Genomic DNA, 16,121 nt, shown 5'->3' on the forward strand with positions numbered 1-16,121 from the left:
AGCCAATGGGCGCGCAGCCCGACGCTCCGCCCAATCCTCGACAACGAATCAGAAAAGCCTGCGCAGGGGGCGGGGCCGTGCTTCGCTTCTGCTTCTCAATTCCTCTTCTGAGTCTCATGCTCCTCCTTCTTTTGCTCTGAGTGCTTCCTCCAATCGGTTCCTTCGACCCCAAAGTAGGCGGGCCTGGGAGTAGAAACAGGCCGGACAGTAGACGGGCGGGGCAGACTAGTGCGGGGTTTAGCGGCCAGATAGCGATCCCATTCTCTCGCCGGGGACTAGATTTTTCCCTACGTCAGCGGTAGTGAGCGCGATGTCGGGAGCGAGCTCGGACAAGAGCTGAGTTGCGTCAGTGGCGAGCGCGTGTTCGTCCCCGGGCGCGCGCATCCCTGCCAGCTCTGGGGCCCGGGCAGGGAAGGGAAATGATGGAGCAGGCGGAGGCAAAAGCGACCGAATGTTGAGTGGAACCTGCGGAATCGACCGAGATGGGATCCCGTGGGGGCTCGCCCTTGGGGACCCTCCGCTTCCAGTGGCTGCTGTTGTTTGGCTTGGTGGGCCCAGTACTTGGTGGGGCTCGGCCAGGTGGGTGTCCGCCCCCCGGGACCTTTGGGATTGCTATTTCCTAGGGCTGGGACGCTCGGAGTTACCCCGAGGTGCCTGGGAATGGAGGGGTCTGGCCCGGCACTGGACTCAGTGGACTCGGTGTCGGGAGGCGGAGCCGCTCCAGCTGTGTGTGGACAGTGCTCAGACCCGAGGTTCAGGATCTGGCGTCCCAAACCCTTCTGGGCACGAGTCTCATGTCTGGTTTCTCTTCCTTCGTCTCCTGCTTGACAGACCCTTTTGCGGTGCTCCCCACCCTCATCCCGCGCAAGCTGGGTCCCTCAGACTGTCTCGGGATTACTTTGGATCCGACTGACCTCGGGGAGTATGCTGGGTGCGAGCCGAGGGTGTGCTCATGTTTAAATTCTTTTGAAATTCGGAGCTTGGTGTTGCTTGTGAAGTTAATGTCACTTGGAAAGAGGCCGGGAGATGGAATTTAATATCCCGGTTATCATAGTTTGAAATTTTGACGTTCATTTTATCAGCGGAGTCACCAGTAGGTCCACAGAGATAAATTTAGTGATGGAATAAAGGTGTATGTGTGTGTGTGTGTGTGTGTGTGTGTGTGTACTCATTTTTCTTGGGCCATTTTGTTGTTGTGGTAAGAATACTTCTTTTTGGAAACGAAATGCTACATTTCTTTAACCAGCCTTTTATCGCGTTTTTCATGGGTTTGTACTGTCTTAAATCCGGACAAATAATCTCTTCTGTGTTAAAGTTACAGGATTTGTGTGAAATCGCTTTTGAATTGTGAAACTTCCCTTGTAATATTGGAGGTGCCCAAACATAGTGGAAGCAAATCGCCAACATTCTACCTTCTTTCTGGACACAACTTTATTTTGGCTCTTTTTATTAAATTATAGTTTTCATGGCCATATTTTCTATATCAGTTATAAAGGATGATGCAGAATGGTGTTTTTTACTAAATCATTGCGATGAGATTTGTTCAAAGGTGGTGATGGAAATTTTCAGTGTATGGCCATTGACCTTCAGGAAACTAATTACCTTTTTTTTTTTCTTATCTTTGATTTATTCTTTAAGTAAATTTGCCTCACTGCAGGAATTTTGAGGCTCTAAATAAGTGAAACTTTTTTGAATGGGAAGCTACTAAATTTTTTCTCGTTAAGACTGTTTTTGCTTTGGTATCCTGGATAGTTAACATTTACCAGTATCTAAGGTGAAGTAGTTTGTTTATACATCTGGACTTTTAGTAATCTATGATTCGTTGTGTTTGTAAACATAACTAAGTGTTAATGTATGTATTATTAGATAGTATAGAGTCTATACTATAGACTATCCTTATGTTTTTTAACTGTGGCTTTAACAGATTTTTATGGTTGTTCATTCTTAAGAATGAACAGCACACTTAAGAATGTGTATGCTTTAAAAATTTAGTCAGTGTTTATTGAACTCCTATAAATATCAGCTCCATTCTTTTGGAGGGGCAAAGAGTGACTCAATTTGCTAATTCTGTCTGAGGGATGTTGGGAAAGGTTTCATAGAGAAAGTGGTATTTGAACTGATCTGTATTGGTGAATGTTCAAGTAGAGGGATAGGAATACATTCTACACAGAAGAGTTTTTGCGAGAATATGTAGAGGTGAAAGAACAGGACTGTTAGGAATGATGAGAAAGTCTCAAGGCAGTCTATATGAAAGCGAGGCAAGTTGGGAAGGGTCTTCTGTGCTGTGTTATGAGGTTTGGATTTTACCTTGTAGACCAGTGGTAGTCAACCTGGTCCCTACCGCCCACTAGTGGGCGCTCCAGCTTTCATGGTGGGCGGTAGCGGAGCAACCAAAGTATAAATAAAAAGATAGATTTAACTATAGTAAGTTATTTTATAAAGATTTATTCTGCCAAACTTAGCAAAAATCCGACATAAAGTACTTGGTAAGTCATTATTATTATATGCTTTAACTTGCTGTAACTCTGCTTTATAAATTTTATAAAGTAAAGTTACTTCCCTACTTTATAAATCACCATTACTGTGAAACTGGTGGGCGGTTAGAAAATTTTACTACTAACAGAGATCCAAAAGTGGGCGGTAGGTATAAAAAGGTTGACTACCCCTGCTATAGACCAAGTTCTTTGGGTAAGGAGGTTTTCAAGTAGGGGGTGTTCAATAACCGGATTTGTGATTTAAGGGACCTGGCAACACAAAGAATGATAAAATATAGGAGGAAGAGGCTGGAGGCTGGGAGAGACCCGTTAGGAGGCTTTTGTAATAGTGTGTAGTGAGTCAACTCATGTTTGCTTACTGGAATGTTCTTCCAAAATCAGCTGACTAAACTTTTGCAAAACATGTACTGGAACCTTTTATGCTAATGGAAGAGGAATTTGAAGACTCAATAAGTACTGTCTACACATCAGTTAAATAGGTTTTGGAACAATTTTTACTGTCATTGTGTCAATGAGGAAGTGCAGTATAAATTCCAAACAGCTGACACTTACCTAACACTTTTTTTTTAAAACTGGCACTAACAAAGGTAACTATGTATCATTGTGAAAAATAACAAAAGGAATGACATGTGAAATCTCTTATGATTTTCTCTTTTAAGGTAGTAATTATGATGCACAGATCGAGAACTTAAAAAAAAGTCATTTAAAAAGACTAGCATTCTAAAGAAAATGAGTTTTAAAGCGTACTTACTCATGGTGAATCACTGCACATGTGCTGCCAAAGCCAGCACACATGGTGAATCACTGTAAAATGAATTATGTAGTAAGTATGTAGGTCCATACTAATTTTGTTTTTTGGTAGCAAATTATTTGAATTTGATGTTTGTGTTTGTACTCTATAGGAGAGTGTAGTCTTTTGAGTTTAAAGATAGTTTGTTTTTCAAACGTTTAAGGAAAAATGTTAAACATTTATAATTAAAATATGTACAGAACAAATTGCCAGGTTCCAACACAGTTTTCAAAAAAGCACTTTAAATTTTGCCTTACCAAAGTGTAAGGTACCTTTATATTTGTATTTTGTTAAAAATCCTGGTTTATTATGAATAACCTGGCCAAAGATGCAAGCTCTCAGTAACTGGAGGCTTTTTCTTGGAATAGCCACAAGCCCGAATACATGACACATAGCCTCATATTTTATATATCTATGTATCTATTTTTTTCCCTTGAGTATCTGGTATATAGCAGAGTCTTGGAGTTTTGCCATTCTTTGAGTCAGTGCTATGGACGTACTGCCTCATAAGTAAATCTAGTCCTTTTGGCATCTCAGTAGCTAACCCCTATGACCTTTGAAAGTTGGATTACACTTTGAATTGGTATAATTTTGTTTTCATATCGAGAGACTCTTTTTCATTTTGTGTCAGTGTTACTGTAGTCAAATCATTTTTCCAACGTGATCAGCTGTAGAATACTTTTTCAATCACATCTTTTAAGAATTAAGTTAGGGAGCCTGACCAGTGGAGGCACAGTGGATAGAATAGACCTAGGATACTGAGGTCCCAGGTTCGAAACCCTGAGGTCACTGGCTTGAGTGCGGGTTCACCAGCTTGAGCGTGAGATCATCTTTGTGATCCCATGGTTGCTGACTTGAGCCTGAAGGTCAGTCACTAGCTTGAAGCCGAAGGTCGCTGGCTTGACCTCAAGGTTGCTGGCTTGAGCAAGGGGTTACTGGTTGGGCTTGTGTCTCTTGGTCAAGGCACTTACGAGAAAGCAATCAATGAACAACTAAAGTGCTGCAACTAGGAGCTGATGCTTCTCATCTCTCTCCCTGTCTCTCTCTCTCTCTCTCTCTCTGTCTTTCTAAAAAAAGAGTAATAAAAAAGAAAAAAAACATTGTATCACCATTTGTTTATTGTAAAAGAAAAAGAATTAAGTTAGGGAACTTGAAAAGTTCACTTAATTTGGTCAGTTTTAAAATATGCAGTTGTTTGTGTATTTGTTTATGTTTTTATCTTAACATGAGACTCAGTGCATTTCAGTTTATAATGAGTAAAATGGTGTCACTGCCAAGCATTTGTCATACTGTACGATAAAACCTGTTCCCATATGTAGGAAATGCCTTTTCCCTGTAGTCACATTTTTCTATCAGTGAGATATTTCATGGTTTAACTCATAGTAGGTGGAGCCCCCTTTAGTTTCCCCTTAGAACCCGCATGCAGTAGACCCCTGGAGGTGAGCTTTATATATAGTTTAGAATCCTGCTGTGAATAGAGGCTCTGATCCTAGCTGCTCTGGGCATGGTTACGCAGTCTGTGGCATAGCAGTACAATGAAATATAGCATTGCGATGAAAATGCCAAGTGTGTGGACCGTGTGGATCTGTGGAAAGCTGATATAAAAGATGTCAATCATAAAAAATATAGCTGACTTTGGGTTGTATATGATTGTGGCAATTATGAAATCTATGTGTGTATAGCAGTAAGGATAAGAAGAGGTTGTTTACTCAGCACATACCAAATGCTTACTGTAAGGTGCAAGAAACACGTAGCCAGTAAGATACTGTCCTTTGTGTCAAGAAACTTAAATTCCTTTCTAGAGGAACTTAACTTCTCTAAGGCATTAAAGCCTATATAAATGGCTGGTATTTTTCCAAAAGAGGCACTTGAAAACAACAGCAAATGTCCTGTTTTCTTTTCTTTCTTTCCTTTCTTTTTTAAATGAAGAGATGTGTAAATGTAAAAAAAAGTTGTAACACTTAAGAAATGTAAGCATATAGGACATAGCTGTGAAAATTATAATTATGTTTGATGATAGTTATTGATAATATATATGTTTATTTGGGATTGACGATGTGAATGGAATGGAAACATGTGGCTCAAAATAGCAACAGTGCTTTAAGGATGTAATTACGATTTCTTTTCAAGAACTAATTTGGACAACAAAGTTATCTTTTTATCCTGTGTGGGGAACCTAGGTTTATTTTCTACAGTGAAAGTACTTAAAGGTGACTACTTATTTACACAATAGGCAGGCAGTCAGGAAGAAAAGCCCATAACCGAGAATTCACTTTTGTTTGCTTTGCAATTAGGTGGAATTCTTTTTAACTTATTTCTCTCTATTATAGTAACCATTATGAAACGTATATTTGGACTTTCCCCAAAACACAGTACCTAAAGAGATCTAAGGAGTTAGAGCAGTGATTTTCAAGTGGTGTGCCACAAGAATTTTTAAAATATGCAACCTGACTATTTAGTCAGGGACATTGACCTCTTTTCCTTTAAACTGTCAAATAAAAAAATGGCAACAGGCAACGTATAATAACAACAGCTGTCTGGTGTGAATGAATCAAAATCATACCTATTTTTTTTGTTAGATCGGCAAAAGATGGTTTTGTTTTGCTGTACCATAGAATTTTAGTGGTTTGTGTGCTATGAGATGAAAAAGGATGCAAATGGCTGAGTTAGAGGAAGATGTGACACTGTCACCTTTTCCTTTCTTTTGCTAAGTTTAGACACTTTAACCTTCATGTTTCAACTCTTACTTTTATCTCCAGTCCATGTTTTCTAGTAGTGTGATTTTTGATGCTGTGTTTATACTGTCAGATTCGAATATAAGTTTATATTCTCTGTGGAGTTGATTGTATTAAGATTTTTATTTCATTGTGAACTGTATCTCCCAGAAGGCATCTGGGAGGTATCCTTAGTTTTCACACTGGGGTGTTTCTGGCATTTAGTGGGTAGAAGCCAGGGATGCTACTTAACATCTTACATTGCACAGGAAAGCCACCCCCCCGCCACCCCAAACAATTTTCTGGCCCATAATGTTGATAGTGTTGAAGTTGAAGCTTTATATAAATGATGTTAATGCGCTTCCCCTGTAGCAACATGTGAAACGCTATTTTTGTTCCCATGAGAAGGTGCTATGCTATTTGGAATAAAAAGAAAGGGGGGGATTGGAAACATCTATGCAAGGTATGAACAGGTAAAAAAGAAAGGTCAGAACTAGAAATAAGAAAGAAATTTTGAAAAAATATAGCAAGAATGATTTTCATACTACTAGTGTATATTACTATTGAATGATATAACCCAAGTGTGTACATTTTATGTTTTGGACATCCTTATGACACTGAAAGTGAGTTCTTGGATTTTAAAACCAAGATGTTATTTTTGGGTGTTATATTTTTGAAAGCCTTTTAAAAATAAATGACTAATTGTGTGTTTCCCCCCAAAACAAGAATTGTGCTTTAAAATGGGAAAGAAGGAAAGAACATTGTATCTTTTATTTCTGTACTAGATTTTTATTCTTTGCTAGCAGTCTGTATAAAAGAGCTAGTTTCACTGCCTGAAACTGGCTGTCTGACTTACAAAGTCACTTAACCTATTTGAAGGTGAGAGCTCTTTAAATATCGGCCTGCTCATTTGTAGTTCTTTTTTCTGAGATTTTTTTTCTCTGTGGTATTTGCTTCTGAGTTTTGATGAAAAAATTATTTTTATTGCATATTGTTCAACTTCTAGTGTAACAGTTATTTGAGTCTATATATCATACATATATATATATATATACCTATCTGTAATGATTTACTTAAGTGTTTTTTTTGTAAATAGTTATGGAGTCACAGGAAGTTGCAAATGTACAGGATGATTTACTTCTTATCTCACAAAGCATCTAACCTATTACCCACAGAAAGCATTCCATTCCTGCCACCTATTCCTGCCACCACTTCTAGAGGGACTGTCATAGTAGTTGGACAAAATACCATGATCCGAAATGAAATTATTAAGGATATTATTGAAAGTTGTGTATTTAGGAATTTGAGAAAGTAGTTGAAAGGTTTGTTCTGAGTAAAGAAATAGTACTGTGCCTCAGGTAATTTAGTATTAAGGATATTTCTGCATGGTGATTTGAAGCCTGTTAAGGTTTCTTTTGACATCTAAAGATTTTAACATAGTATGTCAGAAATATGCCTTGCATTTGCTCATGGTTGCTTTTGTGAGCATTTTATTTTAGTTCATTTCTGGTGTTTTTTGACAGAGACAGAGAAAGAGTCAGAGAGAGGGACAGATAAGGACAGACAGACAGGAAGGGAGAGAGATGAGAGACATTAATTCTTTGTTGCGGCAGCTTATTTGTTCATTGATTGTTTTTTCATATGTGCCTCGATGGGGGTGAGGGGATACAGCAGAACGAGTGACCCCTTGTTCAAGCCAGTGACCTTGGGCTTATGCCAGCAACCTTGGGCTCAAGCCAGCGACCTTGGGCTTCAGGTCAGCGACCTTTGGGCTCAAGCCAGCAACCATGGGGTCATGTCTATGATCCTACCCTCAAGCCAGCGATCCAGCACTCAAACCGGTGAGCTCGTGTTCAAGCCGGCCACCTCCAGGTTTTGAACCTGGGTCCTCCCTGCCCCAGCCCCATGCTTTATCCACTATGCCACCACCTGGTCAGGCCATTTCTGATGTTTTTATGTAATGACTTGCAGCCATATTTAGATAGTATATCCCACATAATAAAGATATAAAGGATTGATGAGTAAAGAGTTGGAAAACTGTTAGTGTGACATGATTGTATTCCATATGATACAATTTATATTTTCCTGTTTATACTGTCTCTTTTAAAATCTCAAGTTAGATAGAGTTATAGACATTTTCACATATATGTACAGTGTTCTCTTGGGGAAATTTACATGTAAATATTTAATTTTAATCTGTATTTTCAGAAATCTGAGAGGCATAAGGCAATTAATGAGTGAATGAACATACAGATTGGCTCCAGAAGTGGAGAGCGTGGCGGGGGGGCCCAGGGAAGACGGGTCATAGCGGTCTAGGTGAGAGGTCAATAAGGCTGAGGAAAGGAAGCAGCTGTTGAGAGATTCTAGATAGTCAATAATTTAAATAGTTTATGCTTTTTTTTAACAGAAGAAACACTCTTTTTCTTCAATTTTAATTTTAAAAGAAATATAAGGGTTAGAAGACATGTTCATTATAAAAACAAATTCAAACAGTACATTCATATCCGGGTGCAGTAAAAAAGTTCCTTATCTCATTACTTTCTGGTTCTAGTCCATCATGGTAACTACTTTAAACAAGTTTGGTATGTTTACTTATGATATTTACATGTTTATGACACATTTTATAGACTCATGTATGTAGCATGTGATATAATATTTCATAAACACTGTAATACAAAGTTTTATAAAGTGAAAAGTAAGTCTCTCATCCCACTCCCTATAGGTAACTACTTAACAATGATTATTTCTTTAAAGTTTTTAATTGATTTTTAGAGAGAGGGTGGAGAGAGAGAGAGAGAGAAAGAAAAAGAGAGGGAGAATGCATCTACTTATAGTTGTTGCTTCCTGTCTGTGCCTCAACTGGGCAAGGCCAGGATTCGAACCTGTGACCTCAGTGTTCCAGGTTGACACTTTATCCACTGTGCCACCACAGTTCAGGCAAAAATGATTATTTTGTTATAGAAGATATGAAACTACACAACAGTAAAGAGAAGAGTAATGAACTTCTGTGTACCTGCTACCCAGATTTAGTATAATTTCATATGTATCTTCTCCCTCAATTATACACTGGATTGTTTTGATGCAAATTCTAGACATCATATCATTTGTCCTTGAATATTCAGGATGAATCTCTAAGACATATTTTAGGACTTTTAAAAGAAAACTTCACTCATAATATGCTTATTACACTTAAAAAATTCACAGTTATTCCTTAAGATTATTAAATATCTGTGCTGTATTAAAATGTCCCTGATTATCTCAGAATTTTTTCCCCATTGATTTATTTGAATTAGAATCCAAACAGGTCTGTACATTTATAAGGCTCTTTTAGTTCATGCAAGTCCCCTCTTCCTCCTTTTCATGGCATTTATTTGTTGAAGAAATTCCACTTAATGAATTTCTTTCCTAAATTGATTTGCTGAGTGAAAGATGTGACTCTGTTCTTCCCTCAGTGTTTCTGTTTGTGTATGCCATACTTACGTCTCCTTATACTGAATGCAGTTTAAATATATAGTTTTCATGGTCCTTAGATGGTGACCATCTACTTCAGCAAGTTCACTGAAAAAATTGACATGTCATTGCAATGATGCTGGGAGATGAGACTGTGCTGAACTTATTGAAAGACTGTGTCTCAGACTCCCACATGGGGCTCTCTTCCTAAGGGATTTGCATGGCCAATTTTGATTGCACTCAAATCTTCAGGATTGTTTTTTCTTCAGTGTTAATCAATTTTATCTAAAGTTTACTTTTTTAGGATAGATTAAATGGCATTAATTACATTTGATATAATCATTGCATTGTTGTGTATGTATTTATTAGAGTTAATCCACCAGGCATTAAAAGTAACTTTTTCCTCTTATTATCCTTTTCCATTTCTTAAGTATCTTAATAGTATCTCAGGGATGTCATTTATGTTGGGCGAATGAAAAGAAACGGGAGGTGGGCAAATGCTGTTAGGCTCCTCATGTCTCTCCCACATCCATTTCCCCGCCAAAACAGTTCTTGTGTGTACCTGTGTATGTGTGTGTGTGTGTGTTTATAGCTTAAGATTTCTTTTAAGAAAAAGGTTTAAGGTTTATAGTTAAGAACTGTTTGAAAATGAAAAACTGTTTGAAAATGATTGCTGTGCATATACTGTTTGGATAAAGACTAGCTTTCTGTGTGGAAGCCCCGGTTCAATTCCTGGCCAGGGCAGGCCAGGGCATCCAGGAGAAGTGACCGTCTGCTTCTCTACCCCTCCTCCAACCCACCCCCTTCCTGTCCTGCAACCTTGGCTTGATTGATTCGAGGGTGTTGACTCTGGGGGCTGAGGATGGCTCTGTGGAGCCTTGCCTTAGGCGCTAAAAATAACTTGGTTGCCAGCATGAGCCCCAGGTGGGCAGAGCATTGGCCCCAGACTGGAGTGCCAGGTGAATCCTAGTCGGGGCACATGTGGGAGAGTCTGTTTCTCTATCTCCCCTCCTCTCACTTAAATAAAAAAAAAAAAAAGACTGACATTCTTTTGTAGTAAATTCATTCTCCCCTCCTTACACTTATCTATATTGCTATTTTCATGTACACTATATATATATTTCAGTATAGAAATGTCAAATGAGTTTTTTGATTCAAATAGTCAGCTTTTGAATTTTATTATATTTTGGTACCAGGTAGATTTTCAGGTTCACAGTTACATAATATTTATTATTTATTTTTCTGTAGGCTTTCAACAGGCCTCACATCTCTCTTCTTATGAAATTATAACTCCTTGGAGATTAACTAGAGAACGAAGAGAAGCCCGTAGGCCCTATTCAAAACAGGTAAGTTATCTCTTGAAAAATATGTATGTGTTTAAGGTGTTTTGTTTTTTTCCAAGACAAATGTGTTATTTTCAGCAGTGATTGGTTCAGTGAGTAAATATTGCCCAAAGATTAAGTACAGAACCATACGTAGAGCACTGATATTTATTGAATATTACTTTAGTAAAAGTGACTTTGGTCCTTGGTGTCTTTTTTAACAGACAAAATGGTCAACTTGAAACAAAACAGAATGAGAGTTAAACAAAATTCTAGGACCAGGGTAGGAATCTGATTACATGGATTTCTAATCCTCAACTGACTGCAGATGGCTGCAGTGGTTTTTGTTGTAGTAATAAAAAGTAACCTCTCTCTTAGTTTGCGATAAGTAGACTGCTCATACTGTATTTTCATGGGCACTGGAGAATAGTAGCATGTTATGTGCGTTTATTTCGTGTTGGGAATGTTCACTCAAAAGTAAGTTTTATCTTCATATTGGAAGAAACGTACTGTGCTGTTAATGGTGTAACCAATGCACAAAAGTTATTTTTTATATGATTTTGTCTTACTATAAAGTTCAGAAACAATATATTGGGACTTCAGCTGATTTTTCAAACTCTTCAACTTTGTAGAATTATGATTTAACTTTATTATAATTTAACAGTAACATTTAAGGAAGGATATAGTTTATTCCCCCTGAATTGCTGATATATTTATAAATATAAGGCAGATCGCACCTTGTTTAGGGGCTGGGCCTAGTAAAAGGAACACTGGAGTGAAAGTCAGGAGGTTCTTGTCTCAGCCCTTCCCCAGGGTACTCTAACTAATTGGGTAGGTCATTCAACTTCATTTTCTCCTCTATTAGTAACAAGTCAATTTTAAGATCTTCCTCCAGTGGAACAATTTATAATTTTGCCATATTTTTTTGAACTGGGTATTCTACCATTTGATTTTATTTTGCCTTAGGATAGAATTAATTTGTGCTTGCTTAGTTATTTTTCTTCTTTTCTTCACTAGCATAAGGATTATGCTTGCTTTTTTGCTGTTTCTCTGATTGTATCTTCATCAGTAGTACTGCACTCACAGATACTTGTGGTCATAATAAATGCCATTCATGCATCTGAATATGTATTTGGAGATGTGGAGTCACTGTTTAGGCATTGGGGATATGTCAGGGACCAAACCAAACAACTATTCATGCCTTTACAGAACTTCCACTTTAGGGGGTACAATAAACAAATAGTATAGATTAATAATACAGAATACTTACGATGGTAATAAGTGCTCTGGAAAATCTTAAAAGCAGGAAGGGGAATAAGGAGTGTAGAAACAGGGGTGGGGCACGGTAATAGGGTTTGTATTATTTTAGTAGTACAGCTTGGGGAGGCCTTATTGAGAAGGTGACCCAGGAGTGAAGGCCACAAGGAGAGGGATGAGTGACCCAGGCAAATATTTGGGGAAAGAATACAGAATCATGAAACGATTCTGACTTTCAGAATTTTTCTCAGAGGAGACGACAGTGACATTTTTATTATCAGATGATTGGCCAAGAGCAGAAAGGATAGAATAGGCACAGGCCAAAACGGTGGTGATGGAAGGAGCTTGGTATTTTTGATGCCTTAGTGGAGATGCAGGTGGATCACAGAGACTTCTCAGGTTCCCACTCAGGATGTGGAAGTAGGATGCCAGGATCTGGAATTTGGTCTGGAAGTCAGACGCTGATGGGCCCTCGGAGAGCGAATCATGCCATTTGTTGGCAAGATGTTAACTTAGAGTCCAGACACTATAGGGAAAATAAGAGGACACTTTGATAATGTTATTTGTGAGTCCTTCCATGACTTTTCTCTTTTGTTAAAGAGTTAAGGCAAAGTTCAGTCTCCAGGTTCTAGCGATCGTATCAAACACTTCTGGCTAAGGAAGTGGTGAGTTGCCGGTTAAGGTGTTTCAGAATTGTTTGAGGTAGAGAAGAGGATCCCATGAGCTTGAGGATGTGTAAATGCAAGTAATCTTATCTCAATTCATTGACTCTGAGATGCTATCCGGGGTAAGGCCCACTATCATTTAATGTGCCACTAATTAAGAAAGAAAGAGTGCTACCAGTCAGACCACTTACTGTGTCTTTGTCTGATGCATCTTGCTTTCAGAGATGTTCATGTGCAGGGGAAAAATGTATTTTAGAATTGATGAAATGAGGTAAGTCATGTGAAGATATAAAATCATGAGAGTGTGTGTTTCTGTTCAACTTTCAGATAACTAGAACCAGGGATAATCTCTTGAAACTAAGAAGTTTATTTCATTTAAATGAAAGAAAGAACTACTTTTTACTGTAGGCAATGCAGTAGGACTTAACAGAAATAATTCCTGAAGCTATTGCTCAATTCTAAATGAATTTAAGAAGAGTTTAGATAAACATCTTCCATAATAGGTTATTAAAGGAAAGCAGGGATGGTCAACGTATTTTTATTATTTAAGAGCAGATATCAGGTTCTTCTGTAAAATAATTTTAGTCAATACCAAATTATTTTAATTGAGGATGGAGTTTCCAGTGTCTTATAAATACCTATTGTTGAAAAGTAATTTATAGGATGGCGTTTTATTGTTCTTTTTTTCCTTCTTTTTGCATTTAGGTATCTTATGTCATTCAAGCTGAAGGAAAAGAGCATATTATTCACTTGGAAAGGAACAAGTAAGAAATTTAATTTGCTCTGGCTTTTCAGTAATTTTTTTCAATAGTGTATATAGTTCCTTCTCTAGTTAGATTTTTTTTTAGGGTAATAAAAAATGTAATTTAATGTGAAAGTAAACAATTGAAACTGTTTGCTTTTGTAAAATCAGTCAAATATAGTTTCTACATTTACTTATGTGCATGTACATATATCACCCCATTCTCTCCATACAATTTTTGGGCTTTATACGCACTCTTAAAGGACCATTGAGGCTTGAGATGAGCGTTGAGTAATGACAAAGATTTGTGCAGGACAGGAGAGGAAATGACATTTCAAGTAGAAGGAATAACATGAACAAAGATGAGAAGGTCATCACATAATAGTGCTGGTCTGGTCCTGAGGGGGGTTTGTTTGGAGTATTAGGGAGAAAAAATTGGGAGACAGAACATATGCTGGTTCAGGGCACAGATTTTCTGAGTCAGATAAGTTGGAATCCTGAGTCTCAACCTAATAACTCTTCCATTTTGGATACTTGAAACATCTTTCTCAAGGTTAATTTTCTTACCTTTATAGATGTTAATAGATTGATAAAAATGGAGAATAATAAGAGTAGATGTTTGGAAAAGGCCATACTATTTTATATTTCCATTGACATTAAAGCAAGGGAAAATATATTTAAAGTAAGAGCACGTCATATTTAAGAAGAAAAGTTTTTAATTGTTATCAACCCAAGGAACAACTGAGCCAGGGTAAAGAAGTTGTTAGTAGTTGTATCAGTCTGCTAGAGTTGCCATAACTAAATACCAGAGACTTAAAACAGCAGATACTTATTTTCTTGTCATAGTTCTGGAGACTGAAAGTCCACGATTAAGATACTAGCATGGTGTCTGGTGAGGCTCTCCATGTGGGTGGCATATGGACCTCTCCTCTCTGTGTGCTCTCTCTCTGGTGTGTATGAGTAGAGTCAAGGTTGGGGGCGGAGCAAGCTCTTTGGTGTCTCTCCTTATAAGGACACTAATTCTGTTGGCTTAGGGCTTCACGCTTATGACCTCATTTAACTATAATTACCTCCTTAATGGCCCCATCTCCAAACACAGACACACTGAGAATTAGGACTTCATCATAAGAATTTTGGGAAGTGGGGACACAAACATTCAGTCCATAATAGAAGTCTCTGACCTCCTCATTTTAATCTTTTCTCCTTATGTTGGCATGCTTTCACCTGATCCCACTGTGGTAATCTGTCTTTTTCAGCTGCCTCTTTGAAATGCCAGGTCTCTCACTGCACTGAGCCATCCACTTTCCTGTGGCCCATCTTGTCCCCTCTCTTCTTTTTCTTATGTAGCAAAACTTTCAGTATCTTTAGTGAGAGATTCCAGAAGAAAGCCACCTACCTAACAAACCCGTTTATACTGAGGTGTGGGTGATGGGTTGTAAAGTGTTCCTGTCCAAAGATGTGCTGTTTTGGAACCAGCAGCAGCACCTCAGAGTTTGTTAGAAATACAGATTCTCAGGTCTAGCACTAGAATGAAGCAGAAGTTTGAGAGGTCACAGCAGTATGTGTTTTAACAAGTTTTCCATATGATTTATATGCATCACCAAGTTTGAGTAACACTTTTCATCTTAGAAGAGAAGGCTGCGGCGAAGGGTCCGAGTCTCCCTGACAGAATTTTGGGCAGTGTAGCAGATATTTTCAGACAGAGAGGCTTTCCAAAGTCTTCTATGCTGTTTGATAGGAATTAACTTTTATTGAACATTTTCTCTATTCCAGGCACTGTACCAGGTGATTTTAAGTGTATTACTTATTTAATTCTCACCAAACTCCTGAGAGATCCTACTTGACCCCTATATAATGATGTCAATATGTACAGAAATCTTAGTGGTGTAATTATTTTCTTTCATTCTTCTTTTCTACAAGGAGATGTAAATTTAAAAAATTCAAAAAAAATTATAGTTCCTTAAGTTTGCAACACTTTCAGCTTATAAAGCATTTCCATAGCCTTTATCTCATCTGTTATACCGTCATTGTACAACATCAGTGTACGACATCATTGCAGAGCACTGTTTATTTCCCTCATTTTATGCATAAGAATACTAAGGTTCAAGAAGGTTCTAAGTTTGTAAGTGTTAAGTAGGGGTGCGGATCTAAATCATTTGACCTGAAATTTGTTGATGTATATATATATATGTGCTATGTATAGTCAGCATTGCTATGCCTTTTGAATTGGTGGGAAAATGGTAATTTTCCAGGTTTATTTCTAAGAGTTGTCTTTGAATGTCTAGTGATCACTAATGAAAAGAAGTTAGGGTAGATAGCCTACAATAAAATGACTCAGATGTACTCTCTCTGGTAATGGGGAAGTTCGAAAGTTCAAGAAGAGAATCACTATATTTGAGTAAATGCTAATTTTTTCCTCTACTGCCTCTAGAGTAGTGGTCTTAACTTTTTTTTTTTTTTAATTTTTTATTTATTCATTTTAGAAAGGGGGGGGGGAGAGAGAGAGAGAGAGAGAGAGACAGACAGACAGAGAAGGGGGGAGGAGCTGGAAGCATCAACTCCCATATGTGCCTTGACCAAGCAGGCCCAGGGTTTCGAACCGGCGACCTCAGCATTTCCAGGTCGACGCTTTATCCACTGCGCCACCACAGGTCAGGCCTGGTCTTAACTTTTTTGAGGTCACAAA

At 38.1% G+C, this 16,121-nt stretch overlaps 1 protein-coding gene across 1 annotated transcript in view; it reads left to right on the forward strand.

Annotated features, from left to right (window-relative positions):
- The first annotated feature begins 209 nt into the window (after positions 1–209).
- The window catches only part of ADAM9 (ADAM metallopeptidase domain 9), a 150,215-nt gene continuing 134,303 nt past the window's right edge, over positions 210–16,121 (forward strand). Inside the window, exons 1-3 of the mRNA XM_066235015.1 lie at positions 210–579; positions 10,698–10,795; positions 13,399–13,457. Coding sequence (XP_066091112.1) covers positions 483–579; positions 10,698–10,795; positions 13,399–13,457 — 254 coding nt within the window. The 5' untranslated portion in view covers positions 210–482. The remainder of the gene's footprint in view (positions 580–10,697; positions 10,796–13,398; positions 13,458–16,121) is intronic.

The sequence above is a fragment of the Saccopteryx bilineata genome, chromosome 6 (assembly GCF_036850765.1).
Source record: "Saccopteryx bilineata isolate mSacBil1 chromosome 6, mSacBil1_pri_phased_curated, whole genome shotgun sequence".
Lineage (NCBI taxonomy): Eukaryota > Metazoa > Chordata > Mammalia > Chiroptera > Emballonuridae > Saccopteryx > Saccopteryx bilineata.